The sequence below is a fragment of the Equus asinus genome, chromosome 10 (genome assembly GCF_041296235.1).
Source record: "Equus asinus isolate D_3611 breed Donkey chromosome 10, EquAss-T2T_v2, whole genome shotgun sequence".
Classification (NCBI taxonomy): Eukaryota; Metazoa; Chordata; class Mammalia; order Perissodactyla; family Equidae; genus Equus; species Equus asinus.
This window is the reverse complement of record NC_091799.1, coordinates 30,994,535-31,011,511: the sequence shown is the minus strand read 5'-3', so window position 1 is coordinate 31,011,511 and position 16,977 is coordinate 30,994,535. Positions and strand designations below refer to the sequence as shown.

Here is a 16,977-nt window from a genome sequence, read left to right as displayed (position 1 = left end):
GTATGTTGGCAACACTGGCCAGACAAAAAGACCAGTGCAGGGGCTGGCCTGGTGGTGTAGTGGTTAAGTTCGCACACTCTGCTTGGGCGGCCCCCGGCTCACACATTCAGATCCTGGGTGCGGACCCAGCAGCACTCGTCAAGCCACACTGGCAGCATCCCACATAAAATAGAGGAAGATTGGCACAGATGTTAGCTCAGCAACAATCTTCCTCAAGTAAAAGGAGGAAGATTGGCAACAGATCTTAGCTTGGGACCAGTCTTCCTCACCAAAAAAGAAAAATGGTCCAGGGCTGGCCCAGTGGTGCCCTGGTTAAGTTCTCACCTTCCACTTTGGTGGCTCAGGGTTCGCCAGTTTGGATCCCGGGTGCGGACATGGCACCACTTGGAAAGCCATGCTGTGGTAGGCATCCCAAATAGAAAGTAGAGGAAGATGGGCATGGATGTTAGCTCAGGGCCAGTCTTCCTCAGCAAAAAGAGGAGGATTGGTGACAGATTTTAGCTCAGGGCTAATCTTCCTCAAAAAAATAAAAGAAAAATAGTCCGGCCAGCATGGCCTGTACAGCATGTTTCATGTGCAAAGCCCGAGCCTTTTACTGCTCCCCCTTTTGTGCTGCCCCTTTGACTGGTCACTGCATCTCAGTCTGACTTCATGCCAAAGGGAGTTAGTAATTTCACCACTTCCACTTGATGAACTTATGAGGAGCTGCTAGTGTTATTCAACAAGAAACTATTTGCATTCGAGGATCGAAGATACTTTGTTGTGTGGAACTGTCTTGAGCATTGCAGCCTGTTTTAGCATCCCTGACGTCTGGAGTACTAAAACCCAGCAGCACATCCCACCCTGTTGTCACTGGAGTTTGAGAGATGCTCCCGGACATTTCTAAAGGCCCTCCAGGAGGATGGCGCTGCCCCGAGGTTAGAACTACTGAATGTGAGAATAGGAGATGCTGTAGAGTCAGGTGTATCCTTCCCTATGCAAAAAGAATCCATGTCTTGTCTTATTTGGATGGTGTATCAGCCACTCCAAGAGTGTAAGTTCTATTTCGACTGAAAGGCCTCCACCACTTACTAGCTGGGTGACCTGGATTCAGGCAGCCTAACTTGGGGCGCCTCAGTTTCATCTGTGGAAATAGGGCTGAAGATAACTGAGCAGTAGGCCAAGTGCAGGGGCAGGTGTTCCCTCCCAAGCTTCCCCCACTTCCTCTCCTTGTGCCTCAAGGCTCTGAGAGCATGGTGAGATCATTGCCCCGCTTACTTGCCACAGGGTTAAGGAGCAGGGATGTGTAAAGAAATGAAGTCAGTGGGGAGAGGTCGAGTCCCAGCTTTAGTGTAATTATCTTTGATGGCGCAAGTGGACAGGCAGGTGCTGGTCCCCTGGCGGGATGTGTAGGCGTCTTTCCAATTTTGCAATGGAGAATATCCTCTGCACATTGGAGCTTGAGACCATTTGGTTTTACTAAACATAAAATGTGTCTTGGCTATTTTGGAATATCTTGTACATTAAGGCCCCTAAGAATTTATAGAAGCTAATCTCAAACACACAAAACGTTATTTAGAGCAAATAAAACTGAGTCAATTTCTCGTCTCTGAAATCTTGTTCTACAAATCCAAAAAACTCAAAATGTTATCTTTTCATAATTGTGATACCATTTTAACCACTTACACTGTTTCCGAGCCCTGGGCCTCCAGGCAGCATTAAAACTGTGGAAACAGAAACCAAGGTTTTAGACACTGCAGAGGCGGCAGCTTGCAGTCAAGCAGCAGCCCGAGCATCCATGTTCTATCTAGTTTCCTTGGTTCGTAGATTCTGTCATAGAAAATGAAACCAGGGTCCCCTGCCTGCGTGGCCCGGGATGGGAGCTATGCAGGGTCTCCGCCTTAGCTCTTGAGACCAGAATGACAGTGCCTGAGAGCGGGGAGTGAGGGCTGCACCCAGCACCCACCAGGAGGAATAAACACCTCCTCCAAATCCCAGATTTCCTTTGATCCACTGACCCTGGCCACTTTCACCTTTAATCCTTTACACTCTTAACACTCCATAAACCACGCAGAGTTTGTCTTGTACAGGAGGCAGCTGAGTGAGCACGCCCTCCCTGCTGGAAGGGTTCTGCCGCCCCGGGATAATCCCCTTGTCTTCCCCTCGTTCCAGCACAGCACCAGCCAAACAAATGGGTGTAGGATGAGTAAGTGAATGAATGAATGAGTGCAGACCATTTTTACTGGGACTGGTGGTAAGATATCCAAGCAGAAAACAGAAAGGGGAAAACAAACACATTTGCTCACAGAACTGAAGCTCACTTTCCAAATTTTTTAGCAACACATAATAAAAAGAGCAACTCAAGGAGATGTGAACCGAGTTCAGAGCAGCTCCAAGGAGAAATGCGACTTGCTATTTCTGGTGGTCAGCTTCCTGGCTAGTCGTCCAACCCTTTGGCACAGCTTGCTACGTAGCTCTGGAGTCACAGACCTGCTTCTCTGCCCTTCCATGACCCCATGGTTCACACGCTCTTCACAGCTCTCCCCAGCCCTTTAGCTTTCAGAGGTTCTCATTATAGTAGCACTGTCTCTGTTCCCAGAAGCAAACACAAGGTCTAACTGATCCCTGGGTTGTAAAAATGAACAATGCTACAAAGGAAGGCAGCCCCAAACGAGGCTCTGCAGTCCCCATGCCCAGCAGCGGCCGAGAAAGGCTTGGTTCCTTATCCGGAACAGATGCTCACCCGACCCCCCAAAGGAACTGCTTGCTCCAAAAGATGGAGAAGATGAGCAAGAGCGTGATGCTCAGGATGACAGCCATCAGGTAGGCAAAGATCCTGAACTGAGGGTTGCGGGAACACTCCCTCAGAGAGTAGTGGCTGGGGATGGAGATGGGCATGGGCCTGGTGGCAGAGGCCATGTCCTGGGGGGGCCCAGTCTGGTTCACAGGCTCGGGGCCTAGGTCCAGTGTGTAGACCTGGGGCTGGCGCAGGAAGTAGCGGCTCTTGGGCTGGTCCTTGAGACAGAGCTGACGGCCTTCCAGGATGACGTGGTGGGGCTCCAGGCGAAGCAAGGTGAGCATGGCAATATCCGTGGGCAAGTCAGTGACAGGCTGCCCAGAGGCCAGCACAGTGGGCTGGCGACAGAGTGGACACAGCAGCTGGCGACGGGCCGGAGTCACCAGGCTGAGGTGGGCCAGGCATTCCAGGCAGAAGGAGTGACAGCAATCCAGCACTTTCGGGGTGTGGAACGTGTTGTTGAAGGGGTTCCAACAGACAGGGCACTCAGCCTCAGGCTCCCGGCCCTGCTGCTCGGCCATCCTCAGACCAGACGCCGGGTGGCCTTGCAGGAGATGACCTGGCAGGCAGAGAGAAGGAGCAAAGGAACACCCAATGAACTGTGGCCCTGCGCTTGCTCCTAGGCTAGGAGTTCTGTGGGTTGTCAAAGGGTATTACCACCCACATTTCACAGATGAAAGGACTTAGGCTCAAAAAGAGGAAGCGATTTGCTCCAGATCACCCAGTTCCTAAGCCGCGGAGTTAAGTCTGGTGCTCCTGCAGCGTCCCCTCTGGGCCTGAGCCACCCCACCGTTGGTGATCTGCCACCGAGGGAGACTGCAGCCCCTCTTTGGAAATGGATACAAATGCCCCGTGTGCTCCACGTGGCTGCCCTCGGCTTCTCGGGCTCCAGGGAGACAGAGGGGAGCCACAGTCTGTGGTTCATGCTGGAGGTCAGCTACTTCCTTCGCTGCTGCCTCAGATCCCTGACTAGTGCAGAGATGGGCTTTGTGAATCCCCCGGTCTGTCCCTCCTCCAGGGACAAATGCCAGGCCCTTTCCCTCCTCCCACTCGGCCACAGAGTCCATTTGCCCAGTCTTTGATACAGGGCATGGTGCTGGCCTGACGAGGGGTCCCTGGCAAGGCGTCTCCCCTTGACCCGGCAGCTTGAAGAGGCTCCCCTGCCCAGGTCCCCAGATCAGCCCTTCCAGAGCCTCCTTCCAATCCTCGGCCTCCTCTGGCTCCTCCTCCCTCCTTTTGTTCCAGGAAACCCCCAGGGCACCCACCTGGGCTTCGCTGGCACTAGAGCGGTCAGGCAGACTACCCTGAAGGACCTGATGTTTCAGTCTCTCCCTCTCCTGAATCCACAAAGCTTTGGGAGACAGCCTTCTTGCCACCAACCCCGGGGCCGTCTCCATGGGAGCGCACACACGTAGCACCTGGAGCTGCCAGGTGGCCCAGGCTGCAGCCTCTGGAGCTCACCTGCCTGCAGCGAAGGCCAGAGAGCTGCCTGGGTGCAGGGTGGGGAGGCATGGGAGCAGAGTTCCCCCAGGGCGTGGCAAATGCACAACCCTGGAAGGCAAGGATCTGCAAGGCTGTGGGCGGTCCCTTCAAGACCTGGGATCCCGGCAGGAAAGGTAGGGGTGGCAATTTCCTTTTTCTAGATTGTGGAGAGGGTAGGTGAGCCTTCTGGCTTCCTCACTCCTGGGCCCTCATTCTTCTCTAAAATGGCTGAAACCTCCTTCTCACACAAAGGAGCTGCCTGCCCTGCACTTCAACTGCTGTGAAATTCACCTGCTGCACAGCCTCAAGTCTTTGAATATCAGATCCAGCAAGTTCTCTCCAGTCTTCTGATCATTGCATGTGCCCAAGTAGCTGCAACTAGAACTTGCAAGCCTGCTGCCTTCTTTGTTCTTAGAACACAGCCAGCCAGCCTGGCAGGCACTGAGCACTGAGATCTTAGAGTCCAAGCATTGGCAATCCTACCACCCTTGGCGCCTTAAAAGAGGGATCCAGGAGAAGGGCTGCAGCCCCGCTTCCCCATTTCAACCAGAAACGCTTAGCTTTTCTCTGTCGGTCATTTGAATAAGCCGAAGAGTGGAACTGCTGAGGAAATAAAGTTTAAAAACCACTTCTCCATCCTAACCCCTCACTTTGCAGATTGGAGGCAAGAAGTCACTCTCACGCAAGGTCACCCAGCTTCTTTCTTTCTTTCTTCCTTTCTTCCTTCCTTCCTTTCTTTTCTTTCTTATTTTTGAGGAAGATTAGCCCTGAGCTAACATCTGCTGCCAAACCTCCTCTTTTTGCTGAGGAAGACTGGCCCTGAGCTAACATCCGTGCCCATCTTCCTCCACTTTATACGTGGGACGCCTACCACAGCATGACCTGCCAAGCGGTGCCATGTCTGCACCCGGGATCCGAACCGGCGAACCCCGGGCCACCGAAGCGGAACGTGCACACTTAACCGCTGCGCCACCGGGCCGGCCCGCATCATCTACCCTGATTGAGTTGACACCTGAAGCAAAACCCACTTACACTCTCTCACCCGTGCTTCCTGGTTCTCTTCTAGGCCTCTGTCACTGCTCCGGATAGGGAAGAGGAAATGAAGAGATGGAGGAGGAGGGTGGAAAAGCTCTGACCAGAGCTGGGATAGTTTACCGAGGATCCTTACCAATGGGTGCCTTCTGTGGATCACTCATCCATCTACAAACAGTTATGGAGTTACTACTGAGGGCTCGCTACCTGCCAGGCGCCATGCTGGGCGTTGGGTAAATAATGGTGAATAAAATAGACATGGTCGTTGACCTCATGATATTTAGCGTCTAATGAGGGAAAGAGACATTTAATGAGTAATGGGCCAGAAATAAATACATAATTTTAATGAATGCTATAAAGGACAAAAAGGAAAATGGGCTTAGGCGGCTAGCTGCTGCCGATGAGACCACCAGGAAAGGTTTCTCCAAAGAGGTGACACGAAAGCTGAGGTGGAAGGATGACAAGAATCCAGCCATGCAAAGTGAAGGACATTCCAGGCCAAGGAGACAACATGTGCCAAAACCCTTACGTGAGACAAAGCTCTGCCAAACTCAGGATGTGAAGTGGGGGGGAGGGGCGGGACTGAGGTGCAGTGGGTGGAGCTGTGGTGGGAAAGTGGCTCAGAATGAAGGCAGAGAGGGAGGAGGCAGGCCCTGAAGCTGGGGAATGAATGCATGTGGATTTTATTCTAGGGGTGAGTGTGAATGTGTGTGTGTGTACGGGGTGTCACCTGATTCCATTTCCATTTTAAAAACACCGTTCCAGCTGCAGAGCAGAGAACAGACTGGAAGGGCAGAGAGGAAATGGAAGACCAGTTAGGGGCTCTAGCAGTGGCCCAGGCTGGGATGGGGGAGCTTGGTGTGTAGGTCAGGCCGCGGTGGAGAAGATCCATGGGGATGGGGTGAAAGATATCTTCCCAAGAAGCAGCAGACAGCATAGATTCTGGAACCAGGTTGTTGAGGCTCATGACCCCAGATCCACTGCTTATTAGAGCCGTGATTCCAGCTGAATTGCTTAACCTCTCTGTGCCTCCATTTCTTCTTCTGAAAAGGAAGCTAAAAGTAGTACATCGGAGGGCAAAGCTCTTAGATAGAGCCTGGCACCGAGTAAATACTGTCTGTGTGGTGGTTGGCATTCCTCCTACAAATGTATTTGAGAGAGAGGAAGGGTCAAGGCTGACTTCGAGGCCACCTAAGTTTTTTTTCTTTTTCTTTTTTAAAGATTGGCACCTGAGCTACCATCTGTTGCCAATCCTTTTTTTTTTCCTTCTTCTCCCCAAAGCCCCCCAGTACATAGTGGCATATTTCAGTTGTGGGTCCTTCTGGCTGTGCTATGTAGGACACCGCCTTAGCATGGCTCAATGAGCGGTGCTAGGTCCACACCCAGGATCCGAACCAGCAAAACCCTGGGCCACCGAAGTGGAGCATGCAAACTTAACCGCTCGGCCACGGGGCCAGCCCCCCCACGAAACTTTTATGCACTGAGCTTGGAGGAGCCCCTGACTTCCAGAGTGTGTCAGAAGCAGACCTCAGGGGCCGGCCCCGCGACTGAGTGGTTAAGTTCGAGTGCTTCGCTTTGGTGGCCTAGGGTTTTGCCCGGTTCAGATCATGGGCGTGGACATGGCACCGCTCATCAGGCAACGCTGAGGCAGCATCCCACACGCCACAACTAGAAGGACCACAACTAAAATATGCAACTATGTGCTGAGGAACTTTGGGGAGAAAAAGGAAAAATAAAATCTTAAAAGAAAAAAAAAAGCAGACCTCACTGGGAATCCATCCCCCGGAAAGAATCAAGGACCAGTGCAAAGATTTGATCACAGAGCTACCTGCAAAGCACAGTTCTAACGATGAAGTCTTGAAACTACCCGGTTACCCAAGAGGAGGACATGGATTGAATAAATTCTACTTCATTCATATGAAAAGACTTTCTGCAGCCTTTCAAATGATGGGATCAAACATCTATTAATAGGAAAATATGGTCGTAATATGTCATTCAGTGAAAAGAACCAGTAATAAAACCGTAATAAAACAATATAACCGCATTTTCCAATAAATGTGTGCAGGGGAAGAAAGGTCTGAAAAGACAGGCGCCAAAATGTCAACAGTGGTCATCTCTAGGGGTAAGATTATAGGTGTTTTGTTTTGTTTTTTAATTCTCTTAACTGAAAATTTCAACTGTACTACAGTAAGCTTGTGTTACTATCCTTAAAGATGCCCCCACCCTCCCCGAAGCAGAGCTGCGGTTTCTGAAGTCCCAGGGCCGTGATAAAGTGCTGTCCAAGAGGCATGATCATTGTTGCATCAGCACCCGAGCCCATACCTGCCGCAGGCCCTCTGTCGTTTCCGGATCAGCGGGTCAGGCTCCAGCCTCTCCAGGAGACTCTGGCCTGTATCCGCCCACCAGCCACCCCCAGGCCAGCACAGCTCGGCTACACTGTCCTGAACACCACCCCAGAGGCATCGCCTCGGTCTATGGCTGAGTCAGACAGCCAGATATCAACTGTCGGTAGCATCACCCCAATGTTTTCAACCTCGAAAGGAGAGAGATGAAGAACGAGCATTTTTATAACACTTCACAGTTTACAAAAGACCCCAGTCCTTGCTAGGATCTAAGTGTGGCAACTCACATTGAGATGGTATAATTGCCTTTTCCCATTTATTTCCATTTGCATAAGGCCATTTGGTTCTTTAAAACCACCCCGTGAAGGAAGCAGGATAGGGAGTTGAAAGTGTGCAGGCTTTGGAACCAAACTTATTTGCTGGGAGGCTTAGATAAGTGGTTTAACTTCTCTGAGCTTCATTTTCCTCTGTAAAATAGGCTGATAATCCCACCTTACAAGGTTGCTGTGAAGAAGGGATAGTGCCTGAGCAGGTAAAAGCACGCCAGGTGCACCATACATAGCGGGATGCTTTCATACCCATTTTATAGATGGGGAAGCCGAGGTTCAGAATGGTGAAGTGACTTGCCCGAGACTTCACAGCTCAAGAATGGCTGAGCTTAAAAGGTGATCCCAGGAGCCTGACATCCCAGGCCAGTGTTCACCCACTGAACCACGCTGCCTCTCAGGACACTAGGGCCTTGTGGCCCACCCTTCCGTGGCCCTCTCTGGCTGCTTACCTGCTCCCTCCTCGCTCCTCCTTGCTGGCCCTGCAGCATGTGCTCTGTGTTCTGACTTCTTGTGGCTCGGTTTCCAGGCAGCTGTGGGCGGGTCTTATTTGCATGGGTCTTCACGCACCTCCTGGCCGGCTCTCTCTCTTTCAGGTTTTCTCTTCTTCCTTCTCACGACTTTAACTGTCTGCCGAACTGGAGACAGCCTGAAGTTTCGAGTTCATCTTCCTCCTGTGAGTCACTCTGGCTTCTTCTCTCATGAGGTCAGAGTCCACTGATCCTTGCAGACCTCTGTCCTGTGTTAGGTTGGTCTCCTGCCATCGTCTCTGAGTGTACTCGCCCTCTGCATGCTGACTGCCTTGACTCTTGACGCATGCACAGCCTTCCTTTGCCGGGAAGGCGGGCTGTCTCTAAGCCACTCTGCCCCTCAGCCCAGACAGAGCCTTCCTTATTCTGATCGCTTACAGCCAATGTCCAAAGTGCTCTTGCAAAATATTAATAGAAAGGCAAATAATCCAACAGAATCAGGGAAGAGCCATTTAAGCATAAGCATGAAGAGCCCGGGCTCTCAATCAGGTTTGACTTCTGGGTCAGAGTCAAATCCTCACTCAGAATCCAGACTCTACTTACTAGCAATGGGGACTTGAGCAAATTAGTTAATTTCTCCAAGCCTCAATTTCCTCACCTAACCAGGCAAATAATTTTACCTACTTGAGGCCAACCCCATAGCCTAGTGGTTAAATTCAATGTGCTCTGCTTTGGCAGCCCAGATTTGGTTCCCAGGTGCAGACCTACACCACTGATCGGTGGCCATGCTGTGGCAGTAACCTGCATACAAAATAGAGGAAGATTGGCACAGATGTTAGCTCAGGGTGAATCTTCCTCAAGTGAAAAGAGGAGATTGGCAACAGCTGTTAGCTCAGGGCAAATCTTCCTCAGCAAAAAAAAAAAAAAAAATTTAGCTACTTGATCTGTAGATTAAATGAGATAATCCATGAAGACATCATAACACAGTGCCTGGTACACGGGAACATGCAGCAAATGTTAACCAGAACTATTATTATGATACACAATGAGGCAAATCACAGGAAGAGAAATGGAAATGGAATGTCTATGTAATTGTTCAACCTCATTTATAATTATAGAAATTCACATTTAAATGAGACACTGATTTTTTTCCTATCTGATTCACAAATATTAAAATAATAGTAACTAAAAAACGCTGCCTATTATTTAAAGGAATAATAGCAGTTCCTTTACTGACCTTTTAAAGGGGTTTGGAAAATAAACAGAAATACATAAATGTATTTGACCGGTGATGTAATCAAATGCCCTAGTCCCCTCATTTTATGTTTTTAAATTTTTCTTTTATTTTGGAAGGGGTAATACATCCACATTGTTCACTGTGGGAAAGGTTTGATTTTGCAATGAAAATGTTCTTCTCCCAGCCGCCTAGTTTCTCGAAAATTAGGGTATTATACTATTCGTTTCTTGTATTTCTTTCCAAAGATGTTTTACTGGTACACAAACAAAATGCCTATGGCTAAATGTCTATGTATTCCTTTTCCTTCTTTTTACAAATGTGTATATTGTATTCACTGTTCTGCGCCCTGCTTTTTCCTGTAATGATGGATCTGAGTTACCATTCTCTGTTAATACATTAAGAGCTTTTTCAGTTTTTTAATGGTTTATCATAGTTCATTGAATGGCTGTACCATAAATTACTTAACCATTCTCCTATTGGTCCAATCTCTTCATTTTCTTTCTTTCTTTTTCTTTTTTTTTTTTTTTGAGGAAGATTAGCCCTGAGCTAACATCTGCTGCCAATCTTCCTCTTTTTGCTGAGGAAGACTGGTCCTGAGCTAACATCCGTGCCCATCTTCCTCTACTTTATATGTGGGACGCCTGCCACAGCATGGCTTGATGAGCAGTGCCATGTCCACACCCGGGATCTGAACCAGTGAACCCGGGGCAGCCGAAGCAGAATGTGCAGACTTCACTGCTGTACCACTGGGCTGGCCCCTCTTTTTTTTTTTTTTTTTTAAGATTGGCACCTGAGCTAACATCTTTTGCCACTCTTCTTTTTTTCTTCTTCATCTTCTCCCCAAAGCCCCCCAGTACATAGTTGTAGGTCCTTCCGGTTGTGCTATGTGAGACGCCGCCTTAGCGTGGCCTGATGAGCGGTGCTAGGTCCACACCCAGGATCCGAACTGATGGAACCATGGACTGCCGAAGCAGAGCGCACGAACTTAACCACTCTGCCACCGGGCGGGCCCCCAATCCCTTCCTTTTAAATATGTAAATATTGGATGGAAAAATAAATGCCGAAATGATTACAAGATTTAGATGAGCCTAGAATTGTGTGAAAATAAAGTTGTGGGCTTGGGGAAGTCTTAGGTCCCTAAAAGAGATCTCTAAGCAATTTTCCCCCTCTTTCTAAGCTGGAGGCAGAGGGCTGCCTCGAAGCATGCCTTGGTGGTCTGGGGATCCCTCTCAGCTCTGGAATTGCCTGCTTTCCAATGTCACTGCTGTTAACTAAAGTTATTGGGGATTCAAGACCCTGATTTAGCCCAGAGGATCTGCTTTGTATTTGACAGTTTGGAAACCATGCTTTCTGGTTTGACGACACTCGTGCAAACCATGAGGAAGTTCATATACTTTGACCTAATAAAATAATTCTCTGGAGGTATCCAAAAGCTATATGTGATATTGTGATTTATGATAAATATGTATTTGGTCCTTGTCCTATTCCTGGCACAGAGCTCCAAAAACCCTTGGAATTTCCTAAGTGATAAGAGCGATAAAGGTGTCTCTCATTCTGTTAATGAGGTGAACTTTGGAAAGCCCCTTAGGTAACCTAAGGATGGGGGTTGGTTGCCAGGGGAACCAACCTGGAAATTAGAGGGTTGGAACTTCCAGCTCAGTTTCCTCCACCCAACTCCCGGGAGGGGAGAGAGGCTGGAGATCCAGTTCAATCACCAATGGTCAATGATTTAATCCATCATGCCTACGTATCGAAGGCTCCGTAAAGACCCAACGGGACGGGGCTCAGAGAGCTTCCAGGTTGGAGAACACATGGAGACTTGGGGAGAGTGGCTTGTTCTGAGAAGGCGTGGAAGCTCCGCTCCCTTTCTCCACACCTTGCCCTATGCATCTCTTCCATCTGCCTGTTTCTCTATATCCTTTATAATAAACTGGTAAACGTGAGTAAATGTTTTCTCTGAGTTCTGTGAGCCACTCTAGCAAATTAACCAAACCCAAGGAGGGGGTTGTGGGAACCTCCCATCTATAGCTGGTTGGTCAGAAGCACAGGTGACAACCTGGACTTGCGATTGGTGTTGTAGCGGAGGAAGGCATTTCCTCTACCCACTCTGGGTCCTTCTGGCCGGACAATGAATTAAATTCACATGAGACAGAATAACAGGAGAAAATTAGACAAAGCTTTATAACGTGTATACACGGGAGAGGCTCAGGCAAACTGAGCAACTCAGCCAACTGGCCGAGGCTGCCTGTTGAAGTATCTTCAGCTACAGAGAAGGAGGACGTTTGGGGTAGCGATTTGGGGCTTCAAAAGGGAGGAAGGCAACCCACATGGAAATGGAAAAGCAAATGTTTGGTGAATAGAACTTTGATAAGAGTGGGCTTAGCAAGGATCCTCCCAGTCTAGCGGAACCCAAAGTTATCTGTGGTGATGGCCTGTCCTGGGGACAGGCCTTTATTTTAAATTTGTTTTAGGCAGTTAGTGGGGAAAGGTCGAGTGTTCTTGCTGAGTCTGAGCCTTTATTGTCTGCAGCTAAAAATGATCTGCATACCACAGTGGCGCATCCTGGGGCGGCCTGCCCTGGACCCCATCAGTGTCTGACGTGGGGGACAGTCTTGTGGGACTGAGCCCTTAACCGGTGGAATCTGACACTATCTCTGGGTAGATAATGTCAGGATTGAGTTGAATCGTAGGACACCCAGCTGTTGTTGGAGAATTGCTTGATGGAGTTCCACAGACACACATCGGAATTGATGTCAGAACCGGAATATGCCTGTATGTTTTGGTTGAGTAAGAATGTTCATCGCAGTTTTATTTTAACCACAAATGATTGAAAACAATATAAAAGTCCAATGAGAACACATCAGTTCAATGGAAAACTACATAATCATTTAAATGACGTTGCGGAAGAATTTTTATTGATTTGTGGAAATGGTCACAATATACTGTAAACGGAGGGGGAACGTGGTTTACAAAATGGTGTACGTAGTATGAGCTGGATTTTGTAAAACAAAATGTTACAGTGATTATCTCTGGGTGATGGGCTTACTGGTATTGTCATTTTCTTCTAACCTATATTTTCTAAGTTTTCATTAATACATATGTATTATTTTTATAACAGGAAAATTGAATTGGAAAGTAAGTCTGAGTTTTCTGCAACCAGGGAATGCAGAATTTAAAAAGAAAAGCAGAGAGGACACGTAAGAAATCAGTCACGGCATTGCAAACGTTGAAATAAACATAAAATAAACCAAGGCCCCTTTCCAGGTCACTAATTGTCTGGTGAGCAAATGCATTATCATAATGTCTCTGGGTGGTCGGGGCTGGGGAGTCCTTTGCAAACACTGGAAAATTTTTCCAGGGAGATACCCAGGAGAGATAGTGAGGCGTCTCAGGAATTTGAGAGTTGAACAAATTCAGTTCATGCATGGGGCGTGAGGTCAGCCAGCTGGAAAAGCATCTCGTCTAAGCTGTACCTTGGAACCGGATGAGTGAAGAGTCATGAGACAGTCAAGAGACATGAGCCAAGGTCTGGAGCGGCGGTGCAGGTATGAAGCCATCGGGGAGGAGGAAGCAGCAGAAGGCAGGGGTGAGCAGTAGAGGATGGACAAAAGGCAGTGATGAGGCAGGTCTGGGTCAGGCGACCATCAGCGTTTAACAAGCCCCCCGCTCCTCGCCGAGGGCAGGGGGCAAATCTCCCTGTGGGGCATCACATCGTCGTCATCACTCAGAACCTTGCGTAGGCCTGTCTGGACTTAGTCCCAGCAGCGTAGGCATTTCCTGGAAATTGTTAGAAATGCAGAACTTCGGGCCCACTCCAGACCTGCTGAGTCAGAATTTGCATTTTTACAAGATGCCTAGGGGATTCAGAAACACGCTAAAGTATGACGAGTACTGATTTACGAGAAATAGCCCCAGTATATGCTCCTTGACCTGTCCTGATTACATTCGTCTTCAGATTGATAAAAACTTCCTAAGGACTGACACCTGGAAGTAGAAATCCTAGACAGGGCTGGGTCAATCCCAACCTGGGAATGGGCATCCCCGGCATCTGCTTTATGCAGCATCCGAATTCGTTTTACAAGGTCACAACCCCTTGGGCCACAGAATGTTTCATACTAAAGATCGTACGCTACATTTACCATACATCAAGTAACGCTCCCAGTGGGATCTAAGGCAGCACCCTGTAATCCAATGCATTAATATCCTGCAATTTATTATAAATGGACATCAAGAAGAATAAACACCATAAGGTCAGGTCAATTTTGGCACCAAATTTAATGAAAAAACTTTGTCCCTCAGAGAGTGGGGATTTTAGAATTTTGGATACGGGTTGTGAACTATTTCATTTATTTTATTTTTAGAATGTGTCAACTGTTAGAAACACTGCTATGGTGCTATTTCCCAGCCCTTGTTAACCTCAGACTTAGCAAGAACTACAAGATCTAGATATTCTTTCAAACATAAAGTAGTTCACAGACTTCCTCTCATCAAGCAGGTCACATCTGTCATGGTTATTCCCAGATCAACTCAAGGGGTTGTGTGAGAAGCAACTGGATTTTGATGAAATTAAGAATTTATCCCAGCTAATATTCATGCCAAATGTCAGAGCTGAGGCTGGAACCCAGGGTCTCTGACTCCTGGTCTCATTTTTCCCTCTCCTGCCTTCGTCTGAGGACAGTGGGTGTGAGCTCCTGGGCAGCCTTCTCCCCTCTCGGACAGGCTCCGGCTGAAGGATGAAGGATGAAGCATGCGCTTCTTGCACGTGCCTCTTGGTATGTTTAGCAACATGGAACTGAAACTGGACAGCTCTTTCTCCAGCTGGGCTGTGAATGAAGCATCTCCTCGTTCAATTCCCTAGACCTGCAGGCGCGTCAAGGTGGCAGCACTTGACCCTCGGAAGGTCCTTGGTGTGAGGTGGTCCCGGCACAGCCAGGTGAGTCCTCACACTTATTCTGATGAGCCCTGCCAGGAAGACAGTGGCAAAGAGTTGGCTGGAGGCTGTTTGTATTAGCAAGGTCCAGGGAGTCTCCAGGAAGGTCTCAAAGGTCTTCTCCAAATGCCAGGAGAGAAAGCTCTTGGGCCAGGGTCCATCTCTGCTCTTGTAATGCTCAGTGGCAACATTGGCGGAGGGCCCTCTCACAGGGCTTTTGGTGTCAAAATCAGGACGCCAGGGAGCTCCCTCCTCTCGGGGTCTGCAGGTCTCATTTCTGCTCCTCCTTGGGCCTCCTGGCCTCTACCTTTCTCATCTGTGCTCCTCTCTATATCTGTATAGTTTCTCTTCTCTCACGGGGGTTTATGCTTTAACTTTTATTACAATACATGTCCAATATAGAAAAAGTAGGAAACTCAGATGAATATAAAAATTACTGAGCCTTCGGGACAATGCTACGCACTATTCCAGGGCTCTGCCTGAACTTGATAACTTATCCCTGATGACAGCTCTAGGGGTGGGTCCTTTCATTGTACCATCTCTGTTTGACAGATGAGGGCACTAAGACACAGAGAGATCAACTCACTTGCCCAAGGTCGCAGGGCTAGGAAGTGACAGACGGGATTTGAACCAGGCAGCGTGGGGCCAGAGTCCACATCCTAACCAACAGGCCGTACTGCCACCTCTCGGGAGAAAATAAACTCACCCCAAATCCTACACGCAGAGGTAACCACCGCCATATTTAAATGTATAGCCTTTCACTGTCTTTTCTTTATAAGTATTTTAAATAGTTTTCATAAATTATTATCAAATGCATCATACTCTCTGGACTGTTTTCTAACCTATTCTTTCACTTAGCTTCCTACGTCAGAGTCTTCTACAGTCTTTTCTTCAAAGTGAAAGTAGTCTTATTTTTTGATCGTAAAAGGGATAAAGGAAATAACAAATTTATGTGTTTGCTTGAATCTGCACCAAGTGTTGGCGAGGATGTGGACCAGCTGAAACTCTGCTAACTCCCTGCACCATGAGTGGGAATGTGAGTGGGGACTTTTGTGGAAAAGAGGTGGTATTTACTAAAATTGGTCATGCGAATTACCCTGTGCCCAGAAAGGCCACTGCTAGCTTTACAATGAACACAAACGCATGCATATGTTCACCAAACGACCTTTTTAGAATGTTCACAGCAGCACTATTGATAAGAGCCCCAAATTAGAAACTATCCAAATGCCCATCAGTGTTTTAAAGGATAAATTATAATATTTTCACCCAATAGAATATTAGACAGCAATGAGAAGGAAGGATATTCAACTACATGCAACACTAAGAATCAATTCTACAAATGTGTTGAGCAAAAACCAAAAATGAGGGTACACACTGTTTCACTTAAATCTATTGCTGCAGAGCGAACTATCCCGAAACTTGGCATCTTCAAACATCGGTTTCTTATTGTTCACGATTCTGTGGGGTAGCTGTGCAGTTTCTCTCCTGACTTCATCTGCGGCTGCGTTCAGTGCAGGTCTGGCAGGGCTGGAAGGGCCATGGCGACCTTGTTCACCTGTGTGGTGGTGCTCAGTTCTTCTCCACGTGGCCCGGTCGCCTCCCTGACACAGCGATCTCAGAGCGGCACTCCAAAGGGAGACAGTGAGGCTGCCAGCCTCTCAGGGCCTCGCCTCAGCACCAGCGGAGGTTCATCCCTCTGCATTCTATCGGTCCAACCAAGTCAAAAGACCAGCACAGATCCGGGTGGAGAAACGATCCTACCTATCGGTGAGAAGTCACCTTGCAAAGGGTCACACATAAAGGGGTGGGAGAAATTTAAGGCCATATCTTCCATCTACTACAATAGAATATGATTCCATTTATATAAAGTAGAAAAGCAGACAAAACTGACATACGCTGTTACAAATTCCTTGGCAGGTAGGCCTGGAGGGGAGGCGGAGGGAGACCACCTGGGTCCCTGGGTGTTCTACGCTTTTCCATCTAGGTACTGGTTACTGCAGTGTGTTCAGTGGAGGAAAAGTCAGCGAGCCGTGAACTTAAGATATCTGACATGGTTTATGATTGCTATAGTGGAATTAAAAGTTAAAAATACAGACAGTGGCTTAAAAAGAATGAAGTGCCTTTCTCTCTCAGGTCACAGTTGATGAGGCTGTTGGAGCAGCTCAGCTCCTCGAGCTTATTTGGGGCCCCAGCTTCCTTCTCTCTTGCTGTTCCATCACCTTGTCCTCATCTGAACAGTCGAAGCTGCTCCTGGCAGTGCGCATTCCAGCTGGCGGGAATGGACTCAGAGGGGTAATCCCGGATGAACACGTTCCTTTCAAGCTAATAAGGTGGAAGTTACACACATCACTTCCACTCACAATCCAGAGACAAGCATTCATT

At 48.3% G+C, this 16,977-nt stretch overlaps 1 protein-coding gene across 2 annotated transcripts; it reads right to left on the bottom strand.

The window, feature by feature from the left end:
- Window positions 1-2,203: 2,203 nt before the first annotated feature.
- Window positions 2,204-8,860, bottom strand: RNF183 (ring finger protein 183). Of its 2 annotated transcripts, none has more exons than XM_014828020.3 (2): window positions 8,411-8,860; window positions 2,204-3,335 (listed from the first exon to the last, which is right to left on the bottom strand). In XM_014828020.3, exon 2 carries the CDS (start codon window positions 3,295-3,297, stop codon window positions 2,719-2,721), a length of 579 nt encoding a protein of 192 aa, XP_014683506.2. In that variant the 5' UTR covers window positions 3,298-3,335; window positions 8,411-8,860; the 3' UTR covers window positions 2,204-2,718. The 2 variants fall into 2 exon arrangements, with proteins under 2 accessions (XP_014683506.2, XP_014683507.2); XM_014828021.3 differs by lacking the exon at window positions 8,411-8,860 and adding an exon at window positions 4,042-4,305 and having other exon boundaries at window positions 2,719-3,335.
- Window positions 8,861-16,977: the final 8,117 nt, after the last annotated feature.